A 19,088-nucleotide genomic window follows, 5' to 3' on the forward strand; every position below is an offset into this window, starting at 1 on the left:
AAATGAAGTGAGCTGTTGAAGGTCACACAGCTAGTAAACAGCTGAAAGAGGATTCAAATCCATGTTCCCTGACTCTAAATCCAATGGGTTTTATTTCCCTCTCTAATATTATAGCTAGATGTTTGCTGGAAGACTATTTTAGAACAAATAATCTTTCTGGTTTGAAATAAGACTGAGTTCTCCAAATTTTCCCTCTGACTTCAGGTGTCCAATGACTGATAGAATCAGTTAGAATCTATATTATTGTTGTTCATCCTTTGTTCTCAAGGCAGTTCAATGACATCACAAGAGTGATGTCTTGACTTGCAAATGAATTGGATATAAGTGGGACAGAGATCTGAAAAATCATCAGCCTCACTCTCTCCTCTAGTCATTCAAAATCCAGTAGCAAGACTGGTGATAGCCCAGGATACAGTGACTGGCTTTGGCCTTTACAAATTAAGATCTTTTCTGTTCAATGCCCATGATCCATTCAATGACTCCATATGAATTAAGGCAGCCTTCTGAGATAAATGATATTAAATAAGGAGCACAGTGGTAACCAGGGAGTTGGATAGAGGGGAAAAAATCTAAATGTCTGAAATTAATTTGAAGATGTGGTATATTCTCTTGTCAATATTTGCCATTTTATTAGTAATGCTCTGAACATTCTTTAAAAGTCCTCTAAAGCATTGTTTCTTTTTTAAAATTATGTATTTGTCTTCTGTTTTCTTTACATTTATTTAGTCAATACTGCAGATCACTTACTAAAAATGAATTCATTTACTTCCCAAATAGAGCTCATATTTTGCCCATTATTTTATCTGAGTTTTTTTTGTTTGTTTGTTTGTCAAAGTCAACAAAATTCATTCTAGTTCCTGTTGTTTTACTTTAGAGATATTGAAGGATTAGATTAGAATGCAGTTTAGTACACCATTATGATCTGCATTTTTGAAATATAATTTTTAATTAACAAGCATTTATTTTCTTTGCCTCCCTTTCCCCTTTTCAAGTGAAAAAGAAAACAAGAAAAATAGTCAAGCAAAGTATGTTACCACATTCCAAACTATTTATCTCATTCTGCTTCTTAGTTCCCATTTTAGAAACAAGGACACTAAGGCAAGGATTCCCCCAAGGTCACATAGCTAATAGAGAATTGTACAATAAGCCTGAACCTGGGTCTCCCAAATCTAAGTTTAGTGTTCTTTCTACTTCATACAGTATCAGCATGTCTGTGCTCCATCTGGAGCTTTCTCTTGAGAAAGAAGATGGATAAATAATGTGGCTGAGACTTCTTAAGGACAAGTGTCTGAGAAGAAAGTTTGTTCTGTGCCAAAAAGACCAACTTGTTTCTTAGCCAACCATCTAGTGGTTGATCAGGAAACATCCTAAGGGCCACCCCACATCTGGGAGCCTGCCAGCCAGCAGGCCATGACACTGCCAAGTGAAAGTAGAGCCAAATGTTGTGAGGCTGAAGGGGAAAGTTGGGGGGGATAGAGATATAACCAGCAGAGTGGCTCAAAGCTCAGACTCAGGCAGCCTCCTTCCTTCCCCTTCCCTCAGCTGCCAAAGACCTGTCATGGGTTTTAAAAAAGCTCTGGGCTCTTAAATGGGAGGAAGAAATCAGTCTGGATATCCTGCCCAGTGACTTGTCTCTGGGTCCTCATGGGATGACTCAAGCCCAAAATAAAAAGAGGTTTCCCCACATAATCTTGCTATACAACCTGTGTGCATTCAGTAGGTGCATAATAATTGTTTATTGAATGACTGACTTGCATCAAGTATCACTGGTGCACCAAGATTACCTCAATTATACTTAGACCTTGGAAAAGTACATTCAGTCACTTCCTTGATTATCCTAGAGAAGTTGTGGAGGGTTGTGCTTAAAGAGAAAGGCCAATGGTAGAAGTTCTTCCTGAAAATAGGGACCTAAAACTTAAAACCTAGTCAGGTCATAAACACTGATTTAAAGTTGAGAGGGGTCTTAATCTAATTTCCTAACTTTATAGATAAGGAAACTGAGGTTCAGGAAGATGCAACATCTTATTCAGGATTAAGTATTAGAAAAAGGGTTTGGATCCTTGCTTTCTGACTTTAGTTCCTGCACACTTTCTACCATACACACTGGTATGGAGGTTACACTGGCTCTGTTAAATGACAATCAGTGTGGTATAGTGGAAAGGGCATCAAGCTGGGAACCAGTAGATACGGTTCTTCATCCCTTTTCTGCCACCAGTTAACCTTATGATCCTGAGCAAATAGCTTTATCTCTTGAGAACTCAATTTCCTCATTTGTAAAATGGGATACTAATATTATCAACCTCACAAGATAGTCATCAATTCTATTCACCAAACATTTGCCAAATGTCAATTGGGTGCTGGGCACTTGGCTTATCAAGTCAAAAGTAAAGCCTTTATGGAGGTTAGATTCTACTTTAGGGGAGTAACAAGTATACAGATAAGCAAATACAAAGTATATATGAGCTGTGCTAACAATTGCAGAAATCAGGAAGGCCTCTTGGAGGAAGAGGTGATTTTTGAAAGAAGAGTGGAAGGAAGCTATAGTTTCCAAAAGGCAAGGGTGAGAAGGAGTAACATAATAGTCATGAAGTCTGTGGAAAAGATGGAAGCAGGAGTAATATCTGTGTTAGTTTTAGCTAAAGTCTCGATCCTTTCTCAGTTATATGTGTGTTAAGGGAGGGCAGGTATTAAATCACAGGTGTTAATGGTGGGGAGGGAAGTGGTCCTTTGTGAAGGACTTCTAAGGCAGGAATTTCAACACCAACTTCTAATGACAGATTCCTTTCTGAGAGGGAAAACTTCAATGGGAAATCATCCCTCCCCACAAGTCTCAGACTATTGGCTTCTCTTGGTTCGAAGAGAGCACCTGTGGGATGCAGTGAAGATGTATATCTAGTGACACTCAAATTTTTCCATCCAAAGAGTGGCTGGCTGACCCACCCCTGCCCCTTGGCAGAGAACTGACTACACAGTGGATGAGCCAAGCCAAATGCTTAGCCTGCCAAGAATTGGTGGGTATTATGGAAGCTGCCAGAAGGACAAAGAGGAAGCAGCTAAAAGAAGGAGGCTTGATCAGAATCTAATAGGAGCCACTCCTGGGCTTCATTTACTCTTATTTTTTTTCCCCAGGGGATGCTCCAATGGGAGACAGGGAAACCTAGGAACCATAGGGCCTGGATTCAAGTCCAGCTCTCAATAGTTGGGTAGACCAAGCAAATCTCATGGTGTCCACCAGTTGGGCACACTTCTCCACAGCAGCAGAGTTTATTAGAGTTAAGGGGTTCACAAGAATGGGGATTTCCAGGGGTTGGTGACAAGTTTTGTGAAGCATAGGTAAAAGAAGTCAGAAACAGAGGTTCTACAGGTCTCCATCTTTTTCTTATTCCCTTGTCACCTCAAGTACCACATACTAGCCTAAAGTGGGATCTAGGAGGAACTAAAGATCATCTAATCAATCCCCTCATTTTGCAGAGGAAGCGGATGCTCATTTGGGGATGCTACTCATCCAAGGTCATGTGACTAATTAATGTGACAATAGAAAGAGCAGAGAACTGGAAGGGAAGAGAGCCGAGTGACCTTAGGCAAGTCACTTTTCCAAATAAGAATTTATATAGTGGGGGGCAGCTAAGTGGTGCAGTGTATTGAGCATCAGCCCTGAAATCAGGAGGACCTGAGTTCAAATGTGATCTCAGACAGTTAACACTTCCTGGCTGTATGATCCTGGGCAAGTCACTTAACCCCAATTGCCTCAGCAAAAAATACTACTACTAATAATAATTTATACTGTGGTAAAATGAGAGGGCTGGGCTACATAATCTCTAAGGTCCCTTCTAGCTCATTAAGTCTATTAAAAATAATAATAATAACTAACATTTATAGAGTACCTATTATACATATGTGTGTATTTATATATATATATATACACACACATATATATGCATCAATACTCACACACACACACATATGGCATTATCTAAGAGTTTTACAATGACGTCATTTGATTTTCACAATAACCCTGGGAGCTAAGTACTATTTTATAGATAAGGAAATTGAAGTAAACAGAGGTTAAATGACTACCCTCAGGATACCCTGCTAGGGTCTGAGATCAGATTTGAACTCAGATCTTTCTGGCTCCATGTGCTGCCCTCTATCCACTGCACCACCTGGTTGTCCAGCATGCTTTCTAAATTGCATAACTGGCACTAGAAACTATTGTCCAGTGATCAATGACTGATCATTGATCCAGGCTCTGTGCTCTAGGTGTAGGGCATACAAAGACAAAGATGTAATCATTCCCCACACACAATAAGTAACCACAATCAATAACAGGAGCTGATTTATGTATCTTTAAATATATGCAAACTAAATACTAGGTAATTTTGGAGAGAAGACGCTAATTGCTAGGGGATTGGGACAGGTGTCAAGTAAAGGTTCAGCCTTAAGTTGAACTTGGAAGACTATTAGAGATCTTAAAAGGGAGAGAGGTAAGGAGGGCATCCATTCCAAGTATGGGGAAGGGAGGGAAAGAGGAGCTAGTATATTAATGTTTGAGGAATAGCAAGTCCAATGGTTGGACCATAGAATGAGAAAAGGTTAAGTCATGAATATGAGGATAGTTCCTAATGCCTGTAAAGCTGACTGAGCTGAAGGCTAACTCTTTCTCTTCTAAGTGATTTGACCATCTCCTTTAATTGAATAGGTGAGGGGTATGAATTCCTGGCTTGATTTCCAGATATGCATCTCTCTTTTTCCAATCTAATACTTTTATTCTTATATTTGCATGGACATTGTACTACAAAGACCAAGAAAGAAATAGTGCCTTCAATGGGCTTACATTTAAGAGGGAGAACTAACACGTACATTTATTTTTTTAAATAGTATTTTATTTTTCCAATTATATAGAAAAAGTTTTCAACATTCATTTTTGCAAGATTTTAAGTTCCAAATATTTCCCCCTCCCTCTCTTATCTTTCGACTTTCCAAGAAAGCAAGCAAATTGATATAGGTTATACATGTACAATCCTTTTAAACTTATTTTTATATTTGTCCTAACATGCACATTTATAAATATGTGCAAAATAAATCCTAGGCAATTTTGGAATGGTTAGACACTAATAGTTGAAAGATTATTCCTAATCTTTCAGGAGTCCTAAAGTCAGGAAATGTCTGATCCTTGAGCCAGAAGAATGATCTGGGATTACATGGTTCCTCCAGGCCATCTCTATGAACATCTCTATTAACTTAGATGAGTCATCTAAGTTTTGTTATTTCTTTGGAATGTTGAAATTTTTCTGTGTTTAAGACCTTTTTTGGCTCTCCTGAAAGAAGCTAGGAGGGCCAGGGATATAGATAAGCTGATTTTGCTGAATGGAAATAGGATCTTCCGTCATTGCTAGATGGGAGAGGGAGGAGTTTCAGATCCCAGAGATTTCTTTACAGAGAAAGGGGATATGCATCTCCTTATAGGTACATGTTGGCTCATTGAGAGTAGGGAGCAATTACTTTTTTGTCATTGTCACCCCAACACTAGAGCACAATGTCTGGCACAGTAGGTAGCTATTTCTCTCCTCAGTACAAATTTCAATCGACAAATCAGATATTTATTGACCATCTACTATGTACTAAAACCTCGTGAGGGATATAAGGAATTATAAGCTATGATCCTGGCCTTCAATGAAGTTACAATTTAATCGAATGAAGGGCCATAAGGGAAGTAATATTGTCCACTGGAAAAGTAGTGGATGTGGAAATAAAGAATTTGGTTTCAGATCCTGCCATTGATATTGTCAGTGTGGCTGTGGTCAAATCATTTCACCTCTAGAAAAATGAGGGCTTTGGACTAGGTGCTCTCTATGGGGAAATCTACATCTATAAAGTATATGGATGCCAATTTAACCATACAAAATAGTAGATAATATTCACCTACTACAGACAATGTAGAAGAAGAAGAGATACTTTGGGTAGTCATGGTCCCAGGTAGGGAGGAGATGAGTGAGCTGATGTCAATTTGGCAGGTTTTAGTTCTGCTTTCTATGATTCAAAGCTGCCCCAGAAATAACCCTAATGAGACTCTAGCCCTTTAAAAAGTCATTCATTTGTAGATCTCCAAGCACCCTGAAAACAATAATTAATCTTCAGTAGAGCCCTTTGAGGTAGACATTGTATTTAATTCACCAAGTAGAGGACCAGAGAGATGAAAGCATCGGGCAGCTCCCCCAGTGACTTAAGGGGGAGTGGCTCTGAGATTAGAAATTAGGAGTCCAGCCTTCCAGTCCTTGATTCTAAAGAAACAAAAATGCTTGTGTAGATCTGATATCGGAGAACTTCCTTTAAAGGCAGCAGGACAATTTTATTTTTTATCTTCTGTATTAATGCCATTGCTTTGTATGATCTCCACTTCTTGGTCTCCAGATTTGGGTTCAGTCTCTCTTTCAGAGCTTGTGAGCAATATTTCTGGCCAACAGAAGAATTGAAAAAGATATTATCTATGTCACCAGGAAAGTCAGGAATAACATGGGGAATCAGACTCAGGAGTTCTGGCTCTAGCTAATGGCTACCCATTCCAACTCCCCTGCCACACCCTACTTCCAGTATCAAGTCAGGTTCTGATTCAAGCAAACTCATGGAATATCAGAGGAAAGACCTTTGGAGAAACAGCTCAGATATGAAATTCTTGTCTAATAGCACAACAATGGGAGTCCTAGCCCTGTGAATTTTTTTTCTTAACCTTGCTGGGACTAGTGGGAGTGTTCACTCAGTTTGTGAGTGAATATTCCATCATGCTCAGAAAGTATTTAGAAAGGGGGAGGAGAGATCCTGTTGGCTCCATATGGAAGACTCAGTCTTGCAAAGTGATATCTGTTCCTCAGGCTAGAAGGAGTTTCTGGTGTCATACACTTCCTTAAGACCAATTCCTTTATGGGATATTTTTTTTAAAGTTTCTACTACTTCTATGGAGCATTGAAACAATCTTTCTGGTCAAAAATTTTCTTCTTGTCTCACTTGCATTTCTGTACCATTATTTGCCATTCTCTATCAGAATTCTCTTTTTTAGTGCCATGTACATAGTGAATGCTTGGGGAATACTTACTGAAGATGATACTAGAGGAACAATGGATAGATCACTGGACTTGGATGAGGGAAAATTTAAGATTAAATGTGGCCCCTCTCTTTCTAGCTATGTGATTCTGCACAATTTACTTAGCCACTGTTTGCCTCAGTTTACTTATTTATAAAATAGAGATAAGAATAACATTTAACCTCTCAGGGTTGTCAGGAGGATAAAATGAGAAATTTATAAAACTCTTGGCTTAGTCCTGGCACATAGTAAAGAGTTAATAAATGCTTGTGAAGTCTAAAAAGCAAAAGAATAACAGAGCTATTAATTGATAATTTGTTTCTCAACCCCCTCCTTGAGGATGCTAAACATATCACTTCTATTGTTTCTTTAGAGTTTTGTGACACGCAAAGTTAAGATAACTTAGAGAAGATTATCTCTGTGTTCATAAGGAGTTAACTGATTTTAGTAGTCTTCAACAACAAATGAGGGAATTGTTCTTTCTAATTTTGTACCTCTGTTTTCCAGGTTCCATGTATGATGGTTTAACTGATAATTACAACTATGGGACCACCAGCCGGAGTTCCTATTACTCCAAATTCCAGGCAGGCAATGGATCTTGGGGATATCCGGTAAGGCGCTCACTTTGCTTTTGAAAAATCTAGAGTTTTTAAAGTGCTCAGCATACATATGTGGAGAGTTGATACTGGACAGGATTGTGGTTGTCACAATTGTTCAGGTGAGGCTTAATGATCATATCAAGTCTAATAGTACTCAGATGGTAATAGCCATTCACTAGAAATCTGCTAATAATTTCATAACTCTTCTCATTGGGGCCTCCTGTTTCTGTGTTAGTTTGATATATCTGAATGTCTTAGATGATGGTTAGGAAAAAATCTCCCATTAATCTCTTACCTATATGTCCATTTTCATATCTAGTTTAGTGGAATTTGGAAACTATTCTCTTCTGGTCAATTAATGGAACAATTTTAGATAGAGACATAATCAGAGATCACTGGTGAGTCAGGGGACCTCACAGATATTTAGTCCAAATTTTTCATTTCACAGAAGAAAATGAGATATAGAGAGGGGAGTGACAGCTCATAGTCACTCTGGAAAAAACCCTAGAAGAATCAATAATGCAGAAATTCCTGGATCTGGTCTTGCTTCAATATTATTCTGTTTTAGTCTCAGCAATTGCATAGGAGTTAGAGCAAAAAGGAGCCTTAGAAATTGGGTATCATACATCCTTATTTTCTAGATGAGGGAGCTGAGTGACTTAGACTTAGCTCCAGAGAGCTAAAGTGACTTGTTCCAAACCAGACTGAAATAAAAAGTAGCTGAGCCATCATTCAAATTTGGAGACTCTCAGATCTCAGCTCCAGTAGTGTTCTTTCCATTTACCCTGGGGATCTTACCCTGCTCAGAAATGATTCTTTCCAAAGCTCTTAAGTGCTTACATACTCATAGTTCTAGAGCATGTCATTCACTCCACTACATTTTGTTTCTGTTGCTCATCCAACAGAGTTTTCTTCACCTTTGACTTCTATAGAACTGAAGTCTTACCCATATGTGATGTTTCTAAATAAAGACGGAGAGCAGGGGTGTGGTTATATCCAAGTCTGTATGTATTTGGTTTGATTCCTTCCTTCCCAAATTCCTGCTGGGGATGATTGCGGAGAATGTCTTATTTTTGGTGACAGGATGACAGGGGCTGAGGAATGACAATGAAGCATTCTTCATGGCTGAGATCTGGCCCAGGTTGACCCTGACAAGAGTGTCCAATTGTGATTCATCTTCACTGAGTATAAAATAGGATAGAATGGGTTGATGGTGCACCATGAAGGAAATAACCTCACATAAAGAAGCACATCTTACTATGTAGATTGTTAAGGAATAGGTGACAGAGGGAGGCTGTAAAATTTTTCTTAAGAAGTTTTAAAAAAAAGAAACAACTCCATTATGGTGGGCTACTTATAATTCTGGAGGCAAGGAGACAAGCTAAATATATATTTTAATTTGGAAAGGATTCTGTGGTTTAAAGCTTGTATTTTTCAGAGTATTATAAGGATTCAGGATGAAAAAGGAGGAATAACTATTATTGATAAAGGTTTGCTATATAGTAGATCTCTTAGAATCCACTGATCCTAAATATTAGTGCTCATCCAGATCTTTCATGCTACCTGGGGTTCCAAGTCTTTCTGGGGGCCTAGGATTTTCCATTACCAAACTTTAGTCTAACTGCAGTCCCAACAAGGCTATACCTAAAGAGAATGGATGTTTAATGAATTGCAGAGATATTGAGGGTTGTGACAAAAGCTCTTTAAAATTGGTTTTAACTATCTCTGGGTCTCTCACTCGGATGATTGGTTAGGTTCCAGAACTTATTTTACTCAGAGAGCCTTGTAGTCACAGATTTCTATGGGAACATCCATTGCTAATTTTGCAAATAGACCTCCAAGATTTGTCACTTGGAGTAGACAGGAGATGACTATACTAGGATTTTTGTAGGAAAAAACACTGGGAACACTGTCTTATCTTTATACCTTATCTTCAAATATATCCCCTGCCAGTCTTTCTCTCCCTTTGTGACAACCAGTCAAAATCTCTGCCCCACCCACTGACATCCCAAAGCCCATCCCGTCTTTTTTTCTTCTTAGCTGGCGGGACTTCAGACATTACTCACCCAGGACTGCTGCTGGGGCATGTCCCATTTCTGCTCTGCTCAGGAAAGGCTATGGGAATAAGGAGGAGCTGGGTACATATACAATACTAGTTAGAGGGTGAGGGGAGATAGGGAAGAATTAGAGAAGAGGAAATGGAATAATTGATAGTGGAGACAGACATATAATCGGCAGGGGCTGGGAGAAACAAAACAAAACAAAATCCAGGCTTCGAGAGAAGGTGAACTGGAAAAGAGGTAACAGATTTGTGGTGATGAGCTAATCATGTTCTTGTGGGATTTTCGCATGGTTGGGTTACCTGGCAGAGAAGAAGAATTTTCCTTCCAATCTCCCAGTCACTGACTGCAACAAAATGGCAGTGCTGAGCAGAGAACAGGAGGAAGTACTTGGTACTTAATAAATGTATTTTGATTAACTGGCTTACTGATTCAAAAATTATTCACCAGAGCAGCCCTTGCTATGTCCATTGTTTTCCCTTCCTATAACCTTCCAGTGACCAGAAAGAAACTCTCCAGTCATCAAAGTGGGTCAAAGTGAAGTTTATTTCTCACTCAAGCCTGTTGGTCAAAGGACACCCACTGCTGTTTCTGACTGAAACCACTTCTGGGAATGAAGGCTGACACTTTTAAAGCCCCATCTTTCCTCAGGACTTCCAGGGCAAGGCTTTGGATAATGGGAGTGAGAATTTAATATATTTAAAATGATTATACATGTATAACATATATCAGATTACTTGATGTCTTGGGGAAGGGGGAGGTCAGGGAGAGAGAAAACAAAACTTGGAATTCCAAGTCTTGCAAAAATGAATGTTGCAAGCTATCTTTAGATGTAATTGGAAAAAAATCTGAGAACTTAAGAAGTTGGCATCTTAAATCACTTAAACACTAGACTTTTTCCAAAGTCAAATATCCCCTTTCCCCAGATGGAACATAGTAGTATTAAATCTTCAGAAGAAGGTAGACTAGACACAAATATCAATCTATTTTGTTGTCTATCCAACCACAGAGTTTATATTTGCTTGCTAAATCAAGAGGCAAATTAGATACCTATGAACCTTCAGATCTTTGGTGGAGGCTGAGGAAGATGGAGTATTTTCAAAGAACACATTCAGACCTGATGGATTTAGGGAGTCAGATCTGCAATGGAGGTATAGGGAATAGGAGGTTGGGACCAGATGGGTGGTTTATTGATATGTGAGGAAATTCCCTCTAACAGTGTAAGTCAGTACTTTCACTGCAATTTACAGCATGGAGCTGTTAAATGATTTGCCAAGGGTCACATGGTCAGGATGTCAGACTGGATTTGAACCCAACTCTTCTTGGCTTTGAGGTCAGCTCTCTATCTATTATAATATACTGCCTTTTACAGTAGATAAGCCATGTCGAAATCTGAAAGTGTTTCATGCTACAGTTGCTGCCTAATCTATAGGTGGTAACTTTGTTTCCTGAGTGCATACAACCACCTAAGGATTAACAGGTGAGAGAATCCAAGAATAGCCAGTGAGAATTCTACCTTTTCTCTGGGTTAATTAAATCATCCAACTCTATAGTTCTTCCATTTTGACCCAGGGCTGGCACATCCCTCTCTCCAACTCACTCTTGTCTTCTTTCTCTAACTTGGTATTGTAGAAAGTCCACCATGACATTGTTTAGTAGATAGTCTTTCCTCTGGGGAAAGCTACTATGTTTCTTCCCAGTTCATCTTCCCCTATCTATCTCTATCTGAAAGCCTCTTCTTTTACAGAGGAAAAAGCTGAGGCTGCATTACAGGGCACTCAGAGAAACTGAACATAATTGGGAATTTTCCCAATAGTCATAGGGGTCATGGAACTAATGGTTTCTAGAGCTAGTCACAACAGTCTACTCATGTTCCCCTCCCTCTTCCCACCATTTAACATTCAATAGCACTGACTATCTACTATATACGGATTCCTGTAATAGATCTACCCAAGGGACATAAAAGAAACAAGGGGCATCCATATTCCCTGCCATAGACCTTATGGTATAGTTGGGAGACAGAACACATAGGTAAAAAAGAAACACTTTAGAACTCAATTCAACAATTACATATTGAAGGCTTGCTGTGCAAAGGATTTTGTGCTAATTTTCCATGGAGAACAAAAGACATAGTGTTTGCCCTCAAAGGGCTTGTGATCTGGTAGGAAGAAGACCGAGGCAAAAAGGTGTCCAATGCTATCAATAATCTGAAATGAGAAGTTGAGAGAATGATGTACAACAAACTAGCATAGCATTGAGTTCATGAAGTCATATTGATATATGGGATCTAGAGAAATACAGAGGATAGACCATAGTTTAGAGTCAAAAGGAACTTGTAGGACATCAAATCCAACCCCCCTCCTTTTACAGTTGAAGAAATTGAGGTCACAGAAAACTACCCTAGTAAGGCAGGATTCAAATGCAGATCTTCAAGATACGTTCTTTCCACTACACCATGCTAACTCCATGATAAGGATGGAGTTGTGAAGTTAATCAAGTGAAATGAAAAACCCAGGCAGAGTGTCCTAGTGCCTGAAAATATAGAACTAGTCTCATGTTATTATGGATGTAAAAATAATATGGCTGTTATTTTTATTACTAAAAATTACTAAAATTTCATTTTAGGAAATTGGAATGCCAAGGAAGAATTAAGTGTTTTGGAAGTAGAGTGAACATGGTATGAGTAGATAGGTGATATATTGGATAGAAAGCAGGACCTGGAGTCAGAAAGAACTGAATTCAAATCCAATCTCAGATACTAGCTATGTGAACCTGTGGGCAAGTCTTGGGCAAGTCTTATTTGCCTCAGTTTCCTTATCTATAAAATGAGTTGGAGAAGGACATAGCAAACCACTCCAGTATCTCTGCTAAGAAAACCCAGATGGGTCACAAAGAGTCAGATATAACTGAAATAACTGAACAAAAACAAAGACTGGAATGGTCAACTGAGATTTTTTTTTTAAAAGAGAGGAATGATCTCATTCCCTCTGCCAGACTACAAATGGTTTTGGTGTAATCTAGCAGGGAGATGGATGAACTGATTAACCAAGCAAGCAGCTACTTGGGCATTCTAAGTCATCCATATGTGTTCTCCTTGGAGTTGTTATGTTGGTGGAGTTTTCAATTACATTAATAGATCATTGAAAAAATAGTAGATTAGAATTAAGCTGGATTCTAGTGATCCTACAGTGTGATTTTAGACAAGGCATTTGAATGATTTCTAGAATCTTTTTCTTTATTCATCTTGAAAATATGGGAAGCAGTGAATTTGATCCCAAAGGAACCTTACAGCTCTAACATCGTGGAACTCTATTTGGTTTAAACATTGTTTTTAAACATTTCCACAGTAAGGAGTGTAATGTTGATATCCTGGAGCTGGTCTTGGCGTCAGTCCTGGAGCATCATGGAATTAAGTTGGCCTGGACTGAGGCCTCTGCTCCAGTCCCTCAGATCAGATAATAACCTTCCACACTGTCCTCACTACTTTCATCTGAGGATCTCCAGGCACTTGGCAAATAGGAGATAATTAGCTCTTGCAACACCACGGGGAAGTGCCTTAGCCTCATTACTCCTCCCCATTTTACATATGGGGAGACAGAGGCACAGCACAAGGACCTGAGTGATGGGTAGCCTCCATTTAAGGCTTTTTCCTGAAATTCTGAAAGTCAATACCTCTTCCCTAAATTTGTGCAGCCTCAGAAAACTCAGTACTTTCTTAAAAGGCCCAGGTGTGGAGAAGATAGAAGGAGTGGCTACCTCTCTAAAGTAGGAGTTTGGCTCTAGCTGGGAGGAGTGATTGATGTTCTTGCCAAAATGGTGTCCCTGCTGCCAGCCAATGACTCATTCCCCACCCAACCCTTCGAGATAGGAGCTTTCTGTGAGGAACTCTTTAGGGGGAGCCAGGTCCTGAGGCTTTTACACAACAAGAAAAGGCAAGGAGAAGATTTGTTTAGGATCAGTGAGTGAGGTACGAGAAGGAATGGGGGAAGAATGAATGGTCTGGGGACATGCTGTAGACATGGGGACATCCCTTCCTTTCTGGGGCTGTCTAAACTAGTGGGCCATGTTTTCTCATGTCAAAGGCCCCATTTACCTACAGGACACTTCTCAGCTTTAAGGCACTGGATAAAAGAATGTGGCAAACCACACCATTTTTTTTTTTTTTTTCATTTCAGAGGGGTGGGGTAAAGGAGGAAGGATTCTATTTGCAACTGCTTTCTACTTTGTCTTCTCAAGGAGAAATTTTGATAGTTTTTCAAGTCAGGGCAAGATTTGAGAAGCTATATTCCTATGTCATTTTTCCCCCTTCCTTTTTCTTGCAAATCTAATTGAGGCCTCATAGAATTACTTAGCTCTGCAGCCTAACCAATAAGATAAGGAAGGGGCTCCTCAGAGAAATCTCTCAGAAATATAATCACTGTACCTTGATCAAGCAATCAGTTGACAGATATTTATTAAGTATCTACTATATGCCAAAGTGGCAGCCAAGTGGCTCAGTAAATAGAGCATTAGGCCTGGAATCAGGAAAACCTGAATTCAAATGCAGACTCAGACACTTACTACCTGTGTGACCCTGGGCAAGTCACTTAACCCTGTTTGCTTCAGTTTCCTCAAATATAAAATGAGCTAGAGAAGGAAATGGGAAGCTACTCCAGTATCTTTGCGAAGTAAACCCCAAATGAGATCACAGATTTGGACAGCAACAACATTATATGCCAGGGATTGTGGATGCAAAGGTAAAGACTGAAACAATTATTGCTTAGAAGAAACTTACATCTTAGGGTTGCACAGATCATGAAGAGGCAGGTGAGAGGAGGAAGGGGAGGAGGACTAAACCCTGAAACATTGTGATGAGGGAGACACTGTCTTAGATCTTGGGGAATTGTCATTTTCAACATCAACAAACATTTATTAAGGACCTGGTAGGTACAGATCACACAGCAAGACTCCAGTCTTCCTAGATTAATGAAGGATATGGGACCTGGAGTATCTGAAGCCAGGTGGAGTTAATCAGGGATGGCCTCCAAGTGAAGGTGAGTTTGGGGCTAGCTTTGAAAGGAGGGGAGGAGAAAGCCAGGGCTCAGCAAAGGAAAGAGATGTCCTCAAAAGAGGGAATAGTCTGTTTGAAATGTCAACAGTGGGAGCTGTCTGGGTGCAACCATTATTTTGGGAGTGCAGGGTGGGAGATGTCAAAGGTGTCAAGAGTATATGATGTGCTTCCTGAGATGATCTTTCTACACATATGCCTGTATCCACCTATTCCTCTCCATGCCCACTTCCTTTGCCCTAGTAAGGCCCTCATTATCACCTGCCTAGCTTCTTATAATAGCTTCCAAATAGTATTCCTGATTCAACTTTCTCTCCCAAATAGCACATCCTTCAAAGGCTGCTAGATTAAACCTTTTAACTCCTTTGCTCAAAGCTGCAGAACTGAAGCATTTCTCCCTTGCTTTTTCTTCCACTTACTAGCCGTGTGATCTTGGGTGAATTACTTCAGCTATTCAGCCTCAGTTTCCTCATCTGAAAAATGAATATAACTTGGATTGGGTGGTCTCTAAGTTCTCTTCAGCTGTAAAATGATGATCCTGTGACCCAATGAGCTGTTTGCCCATCATTCAAGGCTCTGCAGTCTGATAATTATCTTATAATCAAAGCTTTATCTCTTATAGTTTCCACTTCTGCTTGTTCATGCTCCAGTCTAATCTTTATCCTCTACACAGGTTCCATATTTCCTTTCTATCTTTCTTCATATTGTTTATTTCCCAAGCCTGGAAATTCCTACCACCATCATCCCCTCTTATGCAACTTTTAAAGTCCCACTAAAATGCCACCTCCTCTGTGAGGAGCATAGTTACTTTCTCTGTAAAATGGAGATGCCGAAGTTTCAGAGCTGGAAAAAACTTAGAGACCCTAGTCTAAGTCCCCTGGCAAAAAGTGAAAACCAGTTAACTTTGAGTATGATGTGACTAAAATCACAGAGATAATAAGTATCAGAGCCAGGATGTAAAGTCAGATCCACTGACCTCAAATCAATGTGCTAGAAACTCAAGGGGCCAGTCATAGGAGACCTCAGACATCATCTAGGGCAAGCACTTCAGTCTATAGATTTGGAAATTGGACCCTAGAAAGAGGAAGTGATTTCTTACAGGGACAGGGGGTCAAAGGAAATAATGAAAACAGGAAAACAGTTTGAGAAAGTTAAAATAACTTTACCATTATATAAAACTATCATCATCATAATATTAATGATAAAAATCATAATAACTAACATTTACATAGTGCTTTTAAGATTTTCAAAGTGCTTTCTCATTTTCATCATCCCTCTTTATTCTCATAATAATCTTGGAAGGTAGGTACTGGTATTTTACCCATTGTATAGATGAAAAAACTAAGACCTAGAGATTGCTAAGAGATGTCTGAGACAGTATTTGAACTTGAAATTGATTCCAAGAGCACTATAATCACATCACTGTAAAACTAGGATCTGCCTGAACTCCCATACTGCCTTATTCCTGTCAGTTTGTAATGATCTCATCGTCCTCGAGCTTATATTGTATCAAAAGTGCAGCTGTTTTGTGCATGAAATAGGTATCGTAGTTAATGTGTATGCCTAATGTATAATCTTTGGAACATTGATTTAGAATTACAAAAGATCCTATAAGCCACCAAATTCATTTTACAGATGAAGAAACTGAGTTCTAGAGAGGCTATGATTTGCCTGAGGTTACACAGATAACAAATGGTAAAGAAAGACTTCAGTTCAACTCTAGGTTCTAACACTTACTAGATATATGACCTTGGACAAGTAGCTGATCTCTCTGTCTCAGTTTCTTTATCTGGAAAATGGGGATGATGATAGCATCCACCTTCAAAGGTTATTGTGAGAATCAAATGAGATAGCATTTCTAAAGTCCTTTGCAAACCTTAAAGCACTATATAAATATTAGTTCTTCCCCTTTCCCCCTCCTTTTCTTCCTTTTCCTCCTCCTCCTCTTCCTCCTCCTTCTCCTTCTCCTCCTCTTCCTTTTTCTCCTCCTCCTCTCTCTTCTTTCCCTTCTCCTCTTCCTTCTGTTCCTTCTTCCCTAGAATTTTACCCCCAAATCCTTTGAGTCCAATTCTAATGCCCTTTTCTACTTTACCCTTCAGCATCAAAGAATTGAGTTAAATTTTTAGGCCTTCCTAGTTCCTTCTAAGTTTTCTAGTCAGCTTTCTTCTAAAAGGGATCTAAAAGGGATCAGTGACTTGGTTCATACTTTGAGATGACAAAGTAGAAATTCTCATTCCTTACTTTTCTCAGCCAGGCTAATAGTAATTTGACATTTTGGTTTAGTTTTATTTCCTTCATCTACAAATAGCTTTAAGATGGGGAGACTTGACTCTAACTCTATGTTGTAATAGCTCCTTAAAAATGGCAAAACACCATTTTTTTACCCTTTTCATTGTCTCTCTTTGACACTAGCTGTGACCCTGGGGAAGTCACTTAACCCTGTCTGCCTCAGTTTCCTCAACTGTGAAATGAGCTAGTGATAGAAATAGCAAATCACTCCAGAATTTGCCAAGAAAATCCCAAATGGGATCACAAAGAGACAGATGTACCTAAAATGACTGAACAGCAACAGCTTTTCTGGAAGGGGTCATATTGGTCTATAAAGTTCTTTCCAGCTATGAAACTTACACATTGCCATTTTACAGATGAGGGAGCAGGCTGATTAAGGAACAGGGACTTGTCCAAAGTCACAAAGAAAATCAATGGCAGAACTATGACTAGATCTCAAGTTTCCTGATACCTAGCCTTGCACTTTTTTTTGCCCAGTAAATTTCTCTTACTTTCTATCTCTTTTTTGCCATCTCCTCAACTTTGTCCCCCCAAAAAACTTTTGTGTAAGACAGCTGAGGAGAAGACAAGTTCCTAAGAATGTTTGGGGCACTCAGTCAGGTATTTGTAGTCTCTAGAAGTGGCAAAGTCAAGGCTATCAGGAAAATGTATCAAGAGTTAAAGAGAAAGAAGGAAAAATGAAGGAGAGAAAAGAGTTGAGGAGAGGGAGAGATTCCTTGTTTGGTTTTCCTGTATTTTTTCTGCTTGTTTGCAAGTTTTCTTTTTGTCACTGGGCTTGGTGGAGAGAAAAGTAGTACCATTTCATAAGCCTATTGTAGGGTGCTCCCCACCCCTCAGCCAGGGCGGGAACTGGGGCACCTTCCCTGGGGGCCTGGGAGAGGCCTTGCTCTGGCTTGTCTGTACAGTCTCCCTGCCCAGAGTCGGTCAAATTTGAGACAAAGTGATGAGATCAGGTAGAAAGCATATATGTACTAGGAGGCTTTTTTGCTCCCCATCTCCATCCCCTATACCATTCATGGACACCTAGGAGGGGTCAGGAAGAGAGTAGAGCTTCCAACTCCCCTTCAGAAATACTTTAGATAGCTTGGGATCAAGGAATCAAAAGATCTTAGAATCTTGAGATTCAGTCCAAACCTCTCCTTTTACAGATGTGGAAATTAGGACTCCAGAATGTAAAATTATTTGCTTCAAGACACATAGTTAATAGATAGGCAACCCAGAATTCAAACCCAGCCCTGCCAGTTCCAAAGCCAAAGTTAGTTTCTACTTGACATCCCCAGTGAAGGCTATGGTATTTGGATATAGGAAGAATTGGTTTAGATGGGATGACTTCCCTGAAGGAGGCTGGGAAAATCCCCTGAAACTTTCCTCCTTAACTACAAGTTCAGATTTCCAGCCTTCAAACCCTAGACTGTCAAGTATCTATTTGGTCAGTTTGACTAAATAATTATTTATTGTTGGCTGAATATCATTGTGCTATCCCTTCCCTCCCTCATCCCAGGTTTTGGAGCTAATTCATGTTGATGTTACAGGGTAGGATTTTCCAGTAATTGGGGGCTTGAATATATTGACAGTAATATATTCCCATTGATCTGAAAGAACAGAGTGCTCTTTAGATAATGCAGGATCAGAGAAATTTTGGAACAAAATGGAGGCGATTAGATCTGTCATCATACTGAAAGGCGATCACATATAGAAAACATTTTGGACAATACAAATTTCTTATTTAATACATTAGAGTGGAAGATTATTTGCTAGTTTTTTTCAGGGAATCACTACTAACATGACCAAAAATACAGGAAACTTGCCTCCAATGCATCTTCCCTTCCTTTCTGGCCTCAATCTTAAAAATTTTTCTGCATTCTGAGAGGGTTCTCAGATCCCACTATTCTGCCCACTCTAAATTGAGACATAAAACCTAGAAACCCTTTCTCTATTAGATAAGCTCCACGGGGACAGGGATCATATATATATATATATATATATATATATATTTTTTTTTTTTTTAATTGAAT

The 19,088-nt window shown here is 39.3% G+C and overlaps 1 protein-coding gene across 1 annotated transcript in view; it reads left to right on the forward strand.

Annotated features, from left to right (window-relative positions):
* Positions 1 to 19,088, forward strand: part of PKP1 (plakophilin 1) — a 79,671-nt gene that overhangs the window by 11,283 nt on the left and 49,300 nt on the right. The window contains exon 2 of the mRNA XM_031937120.1: positions 7,586 to 7,689. Coding sequence (XP_031792980.1) covers positions 7,586 to 7,689 — 104 coding nt within the window. The remainder of the gene's footprint in view (positions 1 to 7,585; positions 7,690 to 19,088) is intronic.

This window comes from Sarcophilus harrisii, chromosome 4 (assembly GCF_902635505.1).
Source record: "Sarcophilus harrisii chromosome 4, mSarHar1.11, whole genome shotgun sequence".
NCBI lineage: Eukaryota > Metazoa > Chordata > Mammalia > Dasyuromorphia > Dasyuridae > Sarcophilus > Sarcophilus harrisii.